The following is a 14,879-nucleotide window of genomic DNA, read 5'->3' as shown; positions in this document are numbered from 1 at the left end:
CAGTTCTAGTTCAGTTCTAGTTCAGTTCTAGTTCAGTTCTAGTTCAGTTCTAGTTCAGTTCTAGTTCAGTTCTAGTTCAGTTCTAGTTCAGTTCTAGTTCAGTTCTAGTTCAGTTAGTTCAGTTCTAGTTCAGTTCTAGTTCAGTTCTAGTTCAGTTCTAGTTCAGTTCTAGTTCAGTTCTAGTTCAGTTCTAGTTCAGTTCTAGTTCAGTTCTAGTTCAGTTCTAGTTCAGTTCTAGTTCAGTTCTAGTTCAGTTCTAGTTCAGTTCTAGTTCAGTTCTAGTTCAGTTCTAGTTCAGTTCTAGTTCAGTTCTAGTTCAGTTCTAGTTCAGTTCTAGTTCAGTTCTAGTTCAGTTCTAGTTCAGTTCTAGTTCAGTTCTAGTTCAGTTCTAGTTCAGTTCTAGTTCAGTTCTAGTTCAGTTCTAGTTCAGTTCTAGTTCAGTTCTAGTTCAGTTCTAGTTCAGTTCTAGTTCAGTTCTAGTTCAGTTCTAGTTCAGTTCTAGTTCAGTTCTAGTTCAGTTCTAGTTCAGTTCTAGTTCAGTTCTAGTTTAGTTCTAGTTCTAGTTCTTTCTAGTTCAGTTCTAGTTCAGTTCTAATCAGTTCTAGTTCAGTCTAGTTCAGTTCTAGTTCAGTTTTAGTTCAGTTCTAGTTCAGTTCTAGTTCAGTTCTAGTTTAGTCCTAGTTCAGTGCCAGTTCAGTTCCAATTCAGCTTTAGTTCAGTTCTTCTGAAAAAAATTGTCATTGTGTACCTAATCTTCAATATTATGTATTTAAGAACATTTTTTGTTGTGGAAAGCTACAAATACGATTATTATAGATAAACGTCCAATGAAAGATTAACGGAAATCACTAATTGCTTCAATTGCCATCTTTTTGTTAATTGGATGGTTTATCATTTTATTGTTTATTTAATTTAAATTTATTTTATTTACACAAATAGTAAAAGATTTATGATGAGGATTTACGTTGTCGCATTTCCAAAAGCTCCTTGTATTGTTCTATCGAACCATCTTCATGCTTGGAACTAAATGATGGTGTAGATTTATCCTTTTCAGCCTCAGAATTTTCATGACTATTATCCTTTTTTGAATGTTTAGATTTTTTGATTTTATCCCTAACACGTTTACCCAAACGTGAAGCCAGCAAAACTTTACTAACTTTAGAACTTTTCATATAGCGTGTATGCCAGGACTGGAAGTAAAGAGGAATTAAGAAATATTATTTTTTTATCATGTTATTTTTTACATCTAAATATTTTATTTACCTGATTGTAATCCTCTCTTTCCTCTTCACTTGATTCTAGTGAAATAACATCTTCTTGGTTTTCATCTTGCGATTTCTGATTATCTTGCGATGAATCTTCTGTAGGTTTTTTATTATAGGGTGAGTCCATGGCGTTCACTTCATTCTCCAATTGTTCATTCATTTCATTTTCCAAGTCCCCGCCCAATGAAATGACATCATCATTTTGATCATCATCCGAATGATTAGCAGAATTAGTTTCATCAGTTGATTTTTTAGATAAATCATCAGTTTTCGATTTTTCTTTGTTAGAATTTTTAAATTCCGCACTCTGAATATTACTGTCTTGTGTATCTTGGGTGTCTTCTCTGTCGCTCATTTTAAATTGGGAATCTTGTGTAGTCTCAGTAGAACTTTCAATACTGACTTTGTCCGTAGCGCTTGGTTCCATTGCAGATTTCTGATTTTCTGTATTATCGATTTCTTTTGCTAAAGACTTTTCTTTGTTTTCAACTTCTGTGGTTTCCTTTTCAGTGTTTTTAAGTTCCCTTTGTGTTTGGCTATCAGATTCATTAGATTCCTTGATGGTTGTTTCATTGTTAGCTTTTTTCGCTTCATTTTTATTTGTTTCTTTACTTTCATCATCAGATGAGTCGGTTATTAGCAATGTTTCTGGTTCAGCCACTATAGGTATAACGTCCGGTGAAGGTGATCGACTGCCTCTCTTTTCTTTTTTGATCTCTGTCATTAGGGTTTCATTTGTTTTATTTTTCTCTTGTTCCATGGACTTTTCTTTCGTAGCTGCTCTATCGTTATTTTCTTTATCGTCTTTCCGGTCCTGTTTTTCTTGTGTTTCGTTAACTTTATCGGCCGCATTAGTCGATGTTCTATGCGTTCTCTTTAGTTTGATCTTTTTTGAAGTCTTTTTTTCGGCTTCTTTTTCAGATTGGGGCTTAGAACTTAAGTTTTCCGTTGAGCCATTGATGCGACTAACTTTATTTGAATCTCTCGATTGTCGATCACTTGAAAGACGTTTACGTTCATTTTTATTCGTTTTATCATCTTTTTTAGAGGATTTTGCTTTGTCCTCTTCATTGCGTTTCTCCCCATCTGAATCAACTTCAATTTTGGTAACTGGCTCTAAAGCCAATTGAGAGCGAATTGCTCTAGCTCGAGCTTGCAATTCCAATAGCTCCAAAACACTGATTTGTCCATCTTCTGTAAGTGTTACAAATATTTCATTTCTAGTTCATTTCTAGGTCAGTTCTAGTTCAGTTCTAGTTCAGTTCTAGGTCAGTTCTAGTTCAGTTCTAGTTCAGTTCTAGTTCAGTTCTAGTTCAGTTCAGTCAGTTCTAGTTCAGTTAGTTCTAGTTCAGTTCTAGTTCAGTTCTAGTTCAGTTCTAGTAGTTCAGTTCAGTTCAGTTAGTTCAGTTCTAGTTCAGTTCTAGTTCAGTTCTAGTTCAGTTCTAGTTCAGTTCTAGTTCAGTTCTAGTTCAGTTCTAGTTCAGTTCTAGTTCAGTTCTAGTTCAGTTCTAGTTCAGTTCTAGTTCAGTTCTAGTTCAGTTCTAGTTCAGTTCTAGTTCAGTTCTAGTTCAGTTCTAGTTCAGTTCTAGTTCAGTTCTAGTTCAGTTCTAGTTCAGTTCTAGTTCAGTTCTAGTTCAGTTCTAGTTCAGTTCTAGTTCAGTTCTAGTTCAGTTCTAGTTCAGTTCTAGTTCAGTTCTAGTTCAGTTCTAGTTAGTTCTAGGTTCAGTTCTAGTTCATTCTAGTGGTCAGTTTCTAGTTCAGTTCTAGTTCAGTTTCTAGTTCAGTTCTAGTTCGTTTCGTTAGTTCGAGTAGTTCTAGTTCAGTTCTAGTTCAGTTCTAGTTCAGTTCTAGTTCAGTTCTATTTCAGTTCTAGTTCAGTTCTTAGTTCAGTTCTAGTTCAGTTCTAGTTCAGTTACTAGTTCAGTTCTAGTTCAGTTCTATTCAGTTCTAGTTCAGTTTCTAGTTCAGTTCTAGTTCAGTTCTAGTTCAGTTCTAGTTCAGTTCTTAGTTCAGTTCTAGTTTCAGTTCTAGTTCAGTTCTAGTTCAGTTCTAGTTCAGTTCTAGTTCAGTTCTAGTTCAGTTCTAGTTCAGTTTCTAGTTCAGGTTCCTAGTTCAGTCTAGTTCAGTTCTAGTTCAGTTTCTAGTTCAGTTCTAGTTCAGGTCTAGTTCTAGTTCAGTTCTAGTTCAGTTCTAGTTCAGTTCTAGTTCAGTTCTAGTTCAGTTCTAGTTCAGTTCTAGTTCAGTTCTAGTTCAGTTCTAGTTCAGTTCTAGTTCAGTTCTAGTTCAGTTCTAGTTCAGTTCTAGTTCAGTTCTAGTTCAGTTCTAGTTCAGTTCTAGTTCGTTCTAGTTCAGTTCTAGTTTCAGTTCTAGTTCAGTTCTAGTTCAGTTCTAGTTCAGTTCTAGTTCAGTTCTAGTTCAGTTCTAGTTCAGTTCTAGTTCAGTTCTAGTTCAGTTCTAGTTCAGTTCTAGTTCAGTTCTAGTTCAGTTCTAGTTTCAGTTCTAGTTCAGTTCTAGTTCAGTTCTAGTTCAGTTCTAGTTCGTTCTAGTTCAGTTCTAGTTCAGTTCTAGTTCAGTTCTAGTTCAGTCCTAGTTCAGTTCTAGTTCAGTTCTAGTCAGTTCTAGTTCAGTTCTAGTTCAGTTCTAGTTCAGTTTAGTTCAGTTCTAGTTCAGTTCTAGTTCAGTTCTAGTTCAGTTCTAGTTCAGTTCTAGTTCAGTTCTAGTTCAGTTCTAGTTCAGTTCTAGTTCAGTTCTAGTTCAGTTCTAGTTCAGTTCTAGTTCAGTTCTAGTTCAGTTCTAGTTCAGTTCTAGTTCAGTTCTAGTTCAGTTCTAGTTCAGTTCTAGTTCAGTTCTAGTTCAGTTCTAGTTCAGTTCTAGTTCAGTTCTAGTTCAGTTCTAGTTCAGTTCTAGTTCAGTTCTAGTTCAGTTCTAGTTCAGTTCTATTTCAGTTCTAGTTCAGTTCTAGTTCATTTCTAGTTCAGTTCTAGTTCAGTTCTAGTTCAGTTCTAGTTCAGTTCTAGTTCAGTTCTAGTTCAGTTCTAGTTCAGTTCTAGTTCAGTTCTAGTTCAGTTCTAGTTCAGTTCTAGTTCAGTTCTAGTTCAGTTCTAGTTCAGTTCTAGTTCAGTTCTAGTTCAGTTCTAGTTCAGTTCTAGTTCAGTTCTAGTCAGTTCTAGTTCAGTTCTAGTTCAGTTCTTATTATTTCTTACTAAATGCATATATATCGTTGTCGTCGTTAATGTGTTTTTAAACTTTAAGTAACGAAAAGTTTTGAATTCCAAAAAAATTTTTGATATTTATGATTTTGTGTAGTCCATCGGTAAATAATTTAAATTTATTTAAATTTGTTCATACCTGCATTTTCTGGATTTGTTGTATCCTTTTTGGCAGTCTCGGTCTCTTTCGAAGCTTTAGTTACTTTTTTCTTTTTAACTGCAAATAAAATAAATAAATTATAAATTAAATATGCAAACACAAGATATTGAATTTATTGAAAATAGCAAGAAAACACGAAAGGACAATCAATTTGAAGAATTTACGGTGTTACTAAACGGGGAAAAAGATTTGGAAAAACAATTAGAGGAATTTAAAAAAGTATGTGAGTCACACGAAAAACATCAACGCAAACGTGCTAAAAGGCGTTATTATAATTTAGCCTTAATGGCTAAAGTTGATATTAGTACAACACCTGAAGAAATAAAACGTTTATTGAAGCACAACACCAGGACGTTTTTAGTAGATGTGGTTACCAATAAACCATTTGAAGTAGAATCTTTAATAAGATTAATTAGAGAAATAACAGAAGAGCAACAAGTGGAGGATGCCTGTAACAAAATGACCATCGGTTTAGCATTACAAATTACCGGTGATGCTTGTCGTCTAGGAAGGAGTCGTAACAATTGCTCTTTGTTTTTAGCTCGTAGTAATACCATGACTTTGACCACAAACTTGGCCTATAGATATTCCTGCTTTAAAGAAATTGCTTATGTTCTGAACTTGAATTATTATTTGCCTTACATTAACATAAATGATGAAATTTCTATAGGCCCGGAAGTAAAAGGTATAGTCGTGAAGAAATTAAAGACTTCTATCGCCCTTATAATAACAGAGGCTGGCATAGTAAATTCCTATGATTATCTGGATCTACCAAATCAATGTTATAGTTTGTCGTTAACAAATTTACCAGACATCTTTAGCACAGATTTAGAAACAGCCTTAAAATTGCAAGTGGACTTTATTGTCACGCCCCACGTACGCTGCTTGCATTTTGTGAAATTATTACAGCATAAAATCAAAAGCTTTGAGCATATAAAACTTATAGGCAGTCTCGATTTGGAATATATCAGTCGTAAAATGTTGGATATAATGCAAATTATAAAATATTTGGACTATTTATGGTTGACAAATCTCTTTGGAAACACTGAAACCATAAATACGTTTTTAAAACAAGATGTTATTCCAGTTGCCAAGTGTTTAATGAAACCCCTTATAGGATCTGTGCCTTTAGAACGTTGCAGCGACTTTAAACTGTTTGAAAATCATGAATTCCTTAGTACGCTGGATTGTATGTTTATAGAGAAGAGCGCCTGGTGTAACAAGTACCCTTTAATAGTCAAAAAACTTTTACCTATTAAAAATTATCGTTTGGCGTTGGTGGAGAATGCTGCCGTAGTACATGATATTTTAAGCAATTGTCAATCTGTTGTCAATTTTATTATACGCACCATTAGCTCCATAGAATGTCAAGCCATTTTTCTCTATACTAAATGTGCTACAGCTGCTAAAGCTTTAAGCCGTGTAGAAATATACTGTCCGGTATTTGTGGTTCTTTCCCTAGAACAAGCAGTTCTGCAGCAAAATGAAGAGGAAATAAATTGCCTTACGGATTTAACAAAAAATCTTAATCTACGCAGAAATTTAAGACCAGTTCTGTACAATAATGAAATGAATGAATGTGATTTAAAACCAATTGATTATGGCATTGAGTATGCTCGTCATTGTGGATGTCTAGAAACGGGAGATTTCATAATCACTTTAGAAGTTGGTAAAGAAAATGGTGATGAACATATACAACTGGGTGTGGGAGAGGATGTGGTTATAATGCGAGCATTTTATGCACCACCTTTGAAAGTGGGTGAGAAATTTAAGTGTACTTGATGGTAAAAATTTGTTATAAAAATAAATCAAAATTAAAAATTTATTCTATTTCATTCTTTATTCTACAGTTCTAGTTCAGTTCTGGCTCAGTCATTGTTCAGTTCTAGTTCATTTGTATTTCTAGTTCAGTTCAATTTCCCAAAATCCTAATGACCCAAAAACAATAACAGTATTAAATTGAATAACTTACTCTTCTTGGAACCAGATCCTTCAATTTCGCTATCAGATGATATTTCTTCCAAGGAAATATGTTCTGAAAATTTAAAGAAATATATTTAAAGTCATTCAAAACATAATGAAAAAATATACCTTCATGTCTCTCCACATCAGAATCATTATCTGACGATTCAGTATCCGTGGGACACTTGGTGTCCGTAATAATAGACTTTAAACGTTTTGTTGATATGCAAAGCAGTTCATTCAAACAGGCCTCTTCGATTTCTTCCAAAGCCTGGGTCTGCAATAATTTTTAAATCATTTCATTAACACATTCATTTAAATAAGAGTTTCTTACCTTTAAAAAGTCTGGAGCTAAATTAATTATGGTCTTCGGTTTAAGTGTATTAAAGATTTGCTTCACCATTTCTAGCCTATCATCTATATAATGGGTCATGGGCTGTGGCAAACGATCTTCATCGGATTTTTCCTTTTTCACTTTTATTGGTTTTGGCAATTTGGCCGTTTTTGATTTCTTTTTAGTTTTATGCATTTTTATTTAAAATATAATACAAAAATTTTTGTTAGAAATTAAACAATTTATTAAGAAAAGAGAGAATTTGTTGTGAAAAGAAATGCAGCAAAAACAATTGTACAGCTGTTTTCTTTTCTCTGTTTTATTTACAACTTCGTACAGAGTTGTATTTATAGGATTGTCATGCTCCGCATAAATACAATAAGGCGTTAAGCGAAAAGCGAGTAAGTACAATTTTTAAGTAAAATGTTACAAAATTTATTATATTAACTGAGTGCCGTAACTAAAGACTGTATTTTAATACTTCATTCTTTTGAACGTATAAGCACGAAATTAAACATTAAGAGTTCTGAAAATGGAATTATTTAACAATGAATTTTTGTATTTTTTTCATATTTTTTGTGTTTTATTTAATATTGAACAAAAAAACATAAAATTAATAATCCGGGTCGTGAATAAATGTAAATCTGCTGGATACGATTTTTCGGTTTTTAATTGGAAAGTTTTGAGTAATATTTATAGGACCTTAAATAAAATAAATACAATACAATTAACTTAAATTTTATATTAGAAGTTAAAATAATCATTTCCATATACAAATTTTATATCAGTTTAAATATTATAGATTTGTTTCCATTACTTATTTTAATGTTATATTTTTTAATATTAATAACAATATTAATAATTTTATTAACAAAACTTTATTAAAGATAAAACTTAAACCTTTCAAACTGTTCGTCGTTAAATTAATATAAATAATTATTTTTTAAAACATATGAAAATTATACTTCAAAATTGAAAAATTTTATCAGATCAATAATACTTCAATTAAAAATTTAATGATGCCTAAAAAAAATATAATTGTTTTTGTTATTTTATTTTCGTTAAAAAGTTTTATTATTATTTTAAACATGTATCAACTTAGATGTTTCATTTTGTTACTACTAACATTAATACTAAAACTAAATCAAATTAATTCACAAAAAATTTCAATTAAAATAACTAATTTAACTTGTGCCTCGTTAAACCTCAACTATATAAATTACACAAAATGTCAACTTAATAAAGTAAATAAAAATAATGAACAATCTATTTATATTTATGGGAAATTAATGGTTAGAAGTATCAATGATATGACGGTAATTTGTGTATTACATTAAAAATAATAACACCAGTAATAATACATTTATATGTATATTTCACAGGTAAATGCCAAATTGTTTCGAAAAATTAATAGAAATTATCGCCCATTTCTATACGATGATGTTATAGATTTTTGTGATTTTCAAAAAAATTCAAAACAAAATATTTTTTGGAATATAGTTTTTAATACTATGTCTAAATATTCCAATCTTAATCATACTTGTCCCTATGAGGTGTAGTAATTTTTATAAAAATTTATAGTTTTAATTCCAATTAAATAATATTTCTGTTTTTCAGCATGATTTTATCATCGATAATTTGGTATTTTCGGGTAAACACTTTAAAATGCTACCATTTCCAAAGGGTAATTATCTGGTACAAATGATAATTATAACTCGGAATATAAAAATTGGTCAAGTTGATGGATATTTCTCCATGTAAAATGTAGGTGTGTGATTTAGGATCACATATTTTGCAGCTTCGGTGCAATTGTCTCCATGTGAAATAACTATGTTTGATTTCAATTTATTAAAAACTTTTTAGCTCAAAATTATTGTATTTTAGAGAATATTTAAATTTTGTTTTGTTTGTTTTTTATATACATTTTTTTATATAAAATGCTCCTTTTAAATAAAAAATTTTCGATATATGTATGTACGTTGTTTTTATAGACATTTTTATACCCTACACCACTTTAGTGGGGTTAAAATCGGTCCATTATTTTACCTAGCCCCCATAGAACAAATCCCCCCGAAAAAGGGATTCTGAGCTCATAATTATGTTAAATATACAGATATATCATTAAAATACGGCACAACTAAGTTTTATAGAAGTCTTGATGACCCTGCCAAATTTCATAAAGATCGGGCCCCATTTGACCCTAGCTCCCATACAAAGTCCCCTTCAGAAAATTTCTTGAATGTCCCAAATTAACTTATAAACACAAATATCGCGATGAAATTCAGCACAATAAAATATTATGTAAATATAAATATATTCACAAAATTTTATCGGGCTTGGTCCATATTTGCCCCTAGCCCCCATATAAAGCCTCTTTCAGAAAATTAGTTTTTCATCCATAAATTGCTTAAATGTATCGGAACAAGGGAATATTGAAGGTAAATGCTTTATTATTATTATTTACTCATCTATCTATCTATCTATCTATCTATCTATCTATCTATCTATCTATCTATCTATCTATCTATATATCTATATATCTATATATCTATCTATCTATCTATCTATCTATCCATCTATCTTGACTTGGATACTTATAAAGAAAGTTTGAGAAATCATGCATTAGTTTGTGTTTACTCCATTCACGAACAACTCTGTTTTAACTACACAGCTGACATTGACAACTTAAAGTGGATAAAGAAATAAAAACGATAACATTTCATTTTAATAAAATATAAATAATAATTAAATAATATTAAATAACTAGTAAATTCTTGGTAAGTCGATACAATTATTTATAACAATTACATTAATTAATTAAGATATAAAATGGCAAAAATCATTAGCTATTAAGTAATTTTATCAAACAACGCGCTAATGTAATATCAGAATATCGTAACAAAGAGAACAAAACAAAAACAGAAAACATACTAAAGAAACTTCGCTGACGGTTGGGTCAGTCTTCAGAAGAACCTCTGTCAAAATGCCCATAATAAAGTAAAAGAAAAAAGGGCAAAAAATATATATTTGCTTTATTGAAACTTTGCGGTAGTGTTAAATTAAATGAGTGCAAAAATTAATTAAAACAAATAAAAGAGAAACAAAAACGTGCAATGTCAACGACGACGACTACAACGCCAAAACGAAATAAAATAATTATGAATAAATAAAATAGTGTTAAATAAAACAATTTTAGGAAAACTATTAAAAACTAACAACGAAGACGACGACTAATTACGTAGTCAATATCTACGAAAATTAAGTAAATAGAACAAAGAAATAAAAAGAAGTGTAATAGAATTTTTCATTTACTAAATTGCCTGTTGTGGTGGCAGCAGAAGCAGAAGCAGCAGCAAAAGTAATTGTTTTTTGAGGGTGTTTGGCTGTGTAAGCTGTAAATACTACTGCCTGCGTGTCTGCTTTTGCAAGTTTTAAATACAATGGAAACACGAGCCAATAGCGGAGGCAATGGCTCGCTAGCCCTAGAAATGAGCAATAGCAGTAATATGGGTGGCAGCACCTCTAGCTTGAATTCCAAAGAGTTACGTCAACAGAAGGAAGATGTAACCCTGTACTTTAAGAAAATATCCAGTGCCCTATTCTATGGCCTGTCTTCTTTCATGATAACCGTAGTTAATAAGACAGTACTAACATCGTACAAATTTCCGTCGTTTCTTTTCCTCAGTCTGGGACAACTAACGGCCAGCATAGTAGTATTAAGCATGGGCAAACGCCTAAGACTAGTCAGCTATCCCTCACTGCAGCGCAATACATTCAAGAAAATATTTCCTCTGCCGCTTATATTCCTGGGCAATATGATGTTTGGTCTGGGCGGTACACAAGCCTTGAGTTTACCCATGTTTGCTGCTTTACGGCGTTTTTCCATATTAATGACTATGTTGCTGGAATTGAAAATATTGGGTGTCCGCCCCTCTGTGGCGGTACAGGTCAGTGTGTATGGCATGATAAGTGGTGCCCTGTTGGCGGCCTCCGATGATTTGTCTTTCAACATGCAGGGTTATACGTTTGTCATGATCACAAATGCTCTAACCGCTGCCAATGGTGTATTTGTCAAAAAGAAACTGGATACTTCAGAAATTGGCAAATACGGCCTAATGTTCTACAATTCTCTATTTATGTTTACACCCGCCCTGCTGATCACTTATATAACAGGCGATCTTCATGAAACGTTGGCTTTTAAACATTGGCATGATCCTTATTTTGTGGTTCAGTTCCTACTCAGCTGTTTTATGGGATTCATCTTATCCTACAGCACTATTCTTTGTACACAATACAATTCAGCCTTGACTACCACCATAGTAGGCTGTTTAAAGAATATATGTGTCACATATTTAGGCATGTTTATAGGTGGCGACTACATATTCTCGTGGTTAAATTGCATTGGCATTAATATCAGCGTATTCGCGAGTCTGCTATATACATACGTAACTTTTAGACGGAAGCAAGCACCCGATAAGGAACTACTGATACCAACAACAAATAAAAGTGAAGCTGTTTAGTTTAAAATTTTCATATTCGTCGCCAAAACCGCCACACCACCACATCCAGCACCAGCATTATCTTGAAACCGTAAGAAAGTGTTAAATAAAATGTATGTGTGTTATATTTTAATATAATAAATATAATAATTATTTATAGTATATGTATGTATTTTATAAATTTAATCTATGAATTTCTATTTTTGCTCTAATGCGTTATTTTGTAGTTATAAATTAAGTTTTATAAATGATGTTTTTTTTTTAATTGTTTATTCTGTACAGAAAATAATTGTATGTAAATCTAAAAAAATGCCATAGTAATGAAAAAATAAAAAAGAAATGATAAATAAACATGTAACAAACGTAATTTAATATAAAACATTTATATAAATAGTGTTTTAATTTGTTCAACAGCATATTTAGTATAACATGCATAAAAAATTATTAGTTTTTTTTTTTAATTTTATGAATGATTTCAATAGAATTTGTATTTATAGTTAATTTTGTTATTTAGGTAATAAATTATAAAAAACCCGACATACAGTGTCTCACATAAGTATTCGAATTTGGTTGTACTTTGAAAGGAAACATAATTTAATAATATTTTTGCGTGTGAAATGAATAATTAAATTTGTTATATTGTCTAGAAAGTCCTAAGGTTTAATATCGCACTCTGTTAAATTTGCAAAAATTACATTTACTTAAATTAATTTAACTTTTTTTTAAAAAAGTCCGTAAAATTGATTCACAAAAGTATTCGAATTTTTCTTGTATTTCATATTTGACCTTATTTTACGAAACACATAAATTATAATCAAATGATTTTTTGCTTAAAATTGTTTTAAGGGGTTATTATCAACCGAAATTATATATTTTTAGCCCTTTTGCTCCACAATTTTGGAGCATTTGTATCACCTTTTCATGTAATATCATTAAAATGACAATTTTTTACCGGATTTGCAATTTTTTCCTTTTTTCTGGAAATAAAACCAAAAATTAATATTGCGATTTAATATAGACCCCTTGAGGTATCTAAAAATAATAGTTTTTTTTATAAGGATCTGCACTTAAACTTTCCAAGACGTATTTTTGATATCGTTCTTCTGTTTCTATTTGAATTATCTGGATCTTAAGTCCTTTTTAGTACCACTAGGGTCAATATTTTTCGACAAAGTTAACTAGTATATATTCATGCAGATATTAGCAATAAAATATTTTAAATTTTCAATACATTATAGCGATATACAACTCCAAAACATGCCTTAACAAAACGACATACTATACAGTAGATTTCAGTTTTAAGTACTCGTAACTTTCACGCTTATGTTGCCCATTACAATAACACTGTAAGTATAAAATTTTGGGTTTATTTTGATCATAGTAAATAATATTTAAAAGATATCAATATTTTTGAGTTAGACCATAATGATATGGTGACATGCAGCCTGGAGGCCATTGTTATATAAAAAGAATGATTCTACTATATTGAAAGGTGTTTATTCGAGGCATGTTTTGGAGTTATACACTTCCACAATACATTGAAAACTTAAAATGTATAAAAGCTGATATCCAAAAAATACATACCAGAAAACTTTCCCCGAAAATTTTTGACCCTAGTATTATAAAAATAGTCCTAAGTTCCATTATATTGAACTAGCTACAGAAGAATGATCTCAATAATATATCTTAGAACATTTATATACAGATTCTTGTAACAAACAACATTATTTTTGGATATCCCAAGGGGTCTATTAAATCCCAACATAAAATTTTGGTTTTATCTCTGGAAAAAAGAAGAAAAAAATTACAAATATTTTCAAAAATCGCCATTTTAATGATATTACATGAAAAGAGGATACAAATCCCCTAAAATTGTGGACCAAATGGGCCAAAAATATATCCTTTCGGTTGATAGTAACTCCTTAAAACAATTTTAAGCATAAAAACCATTCGATTCTAGAATTTGTGTTTCGTATAATATGTTCAAATATGAAATACAGAATAAATTCGTATACTTTTGTGAAGTAGTTTTAGGGACTTTTTTAAAAAAAAGCTAAATAAATTTAAGTAAATGTAAATTTTTCAAGTTTTAAAAAACGATATATCAAACATAAGGACTGTCTAGACAATATAACAAATTAATTTATTTATTTTGCATAGAAAATATATTATTAAATTTGGTATCTTTTCATAGTTTACCTAAATTCGAATACTTATGAGAGACACTGTATATACATGCATACTCAAATAACATGTGCTAAAGTGAGTTAAACAAATAAACTGTTTAACAATACATTGTTTATAAAATTAGAACAAATTTGCTATTTGCCTCTTGTTGGATGTCTGTTTTTCCAAATAGAGTTTTCCTCAACAAATTCTCTTTTAATAGAAGATTTTAAAAAATTCTCTTTTTATTGAGAATTTTCAAAAAAAAAAATCTATTTGATATGGAAATTTTTTATAAATTCTCTGTAAATTACCTTAAATTTCTTTTTTATAGAGAATTTTCTTAAAAATTTTCTTTTTAAAATTAAAATTTCTAAAATATTCTGTTTTCATACAAATTTTTTGGAAAAATATTCACTTTTTATACAATTTTTTTTGGGAAATTTTTTCTTTTTAAAAATTTTTAACAATTTGAGGAAAATATCACTGTTTTTGTAAATAATTTCTCGGTTTATATAAAATTTTCAATAAATTCTCTTTTTATAGAAAATTTTCTCTTTTTTTATAGAAAATTTTTAGAAAAAAATCTCCTTTTTTATAGAAAATTTTTAGAAATTTTTATTTTTACTTAATTATAAGCAAATTTATATTTTTATAGAAAATTTTTGTAAAATTTTTTATAAATTCTCTATCTACTTCTATAAAGAATTATACAAAAAATATCTTTTTATAAAAAATGTTCTAAAAATATCTCTTTTTAATAGAAAATGTCTCTTTTTATAAAATATTTTAATAAAATTCTCTTTTTATGGAGAATTTTCGTGATACTCTCTTTTAAGAGACAATATTCGTAAAATTCTCTTCTTTATAGAATTTTTGTAAAATTCTCATTTATATAACATTTTCGTCAGATTTCTCTTTTTATAGAAATTTTTTGTAAATTTATTCTTTTTTTTATATTTTAAGTAAATTTTCGAAAAGTTCTCCTTTTAAAAATTGAAAATTTTCAAAATTTTTCTTTTATAGAAAATTTTCCAAAAACATTTTTCTATACAAAATTATTAAAAAACAAGTAAGAAAGTATAGTCGGGCGTGGCCGACCATATGATACCCTACACCAGTTATGAATATTAAATGTGATTTATTTTTCATAATAAAGCATTTATCTTCAATACTCCCTTGTTCCGATACATTTAAGCAATTTATGGATGAAAAACTAATTTTCTGAAAGAGGCTTTATATGGGGGCTAGGGGCAAATATGGACCAATCCCGATAAAATTTTG

General features: G+C 30.0%; 4 protein-coding genes across 6 annotated transcripts in view; 3 read left to right on the top strand and 1 right to left on the bottom strand.

Moving 5' to 3' along the window:
• Nucleotides 1-856: 856 nt before the first annotated feature.
• On the bottom strand, nt 857-7,217 carry LOC119610708 (dentin sialophosphoprotein). Its single transcript, XM_037966040.1, has 6 exons — nt 6,931-7,217; nt 6,726-6,873; nt 6,607-6,669; nt 4,614-4,691; nt 1,264-2,459; nt 857-1,190 (listed from the first exon to the last, which is right to left on the bottom strand). Exons 1-6 carry the CDS (start codon nt 7,123-7,125, stop codon nt 948-950), a joined length of 1,923 nt encoding a protein of 640 aa, XP_037821968.1. The 5' UTR covers nt 7,126-7,217; the 3' UTR covers nt 857-947.
• Nucleotides 4,534-6,442, top strand: LOC119610709. The gene has a single exon (XM_037966041.1). The coding sequence runs from the start codon at nt 4,725-4,727 to the stop codon at nt 6,414-6,416; it is 1,692 nt and encodes a 563-aa protein (XP_037821969.1). The 5' UTR covers nt 4,534-4,724; the 3' UTR covers nt 6,417-6,442.
• Nucleotides 7,218-9,575: 2,358 nt separating the features above from the next.
• LOC119610704 (ubiquinone biosynthesis protein COQ4 homolog, mitochondrial-like) overlaps nt 9,576-14,879 on the top strand; it is an 11,824-nt gene continuing 6,520 nt past the window's right edge. The window contains exon 1 of one of the 3 annotated variants that reach the window (XM_037966035.1): nt 9,576-9,707. The gene's annotated coding sequence lies outside the window, so the exon portion shown is untranslated. The remainder of the gene's footprint in view (nt 9,708-14,879) is intronic. The other 2 variants (XM_037966033.1, XM_037966036.1) reach the window with 2 other exon arrangements.
• On the top strand, nt 9,869-11,807 carry LOC119610703 (UDP-sugar transporter UST74c). Its single transcript, XM_037966032.1, has one exon. The coding sequence runs from the start codon at nt 10,371-10,373 to the stop codon at nt 11,448-11,450; it is 1,080 nt and encodes a 359-aa protein (XP_037821960.1). The 5' UTR covers nt 9,869-10,370; the 3' UTR covers nt 11,451-11,807.

Source organism: Lucilia sericata, unplaced genomic scaffold (assembly GCF_015586225.1).
Source record: "Lucilia sericata isolate MDLA Ls3-8-SP2 unplaced genomic scaffold, ASM1558622v1 Contig001268F_arrow, whole genome shotgun sequence".
Lineage (NCBI taxonomy): Eukaryota > Metazoa > Arthropoda > Insecta > Diptera > Calliphoridae > Lucilia > Lucilia sericata.
This window is presented reverse-complemented; position numbering and strand designations above follow the sequence as displayed.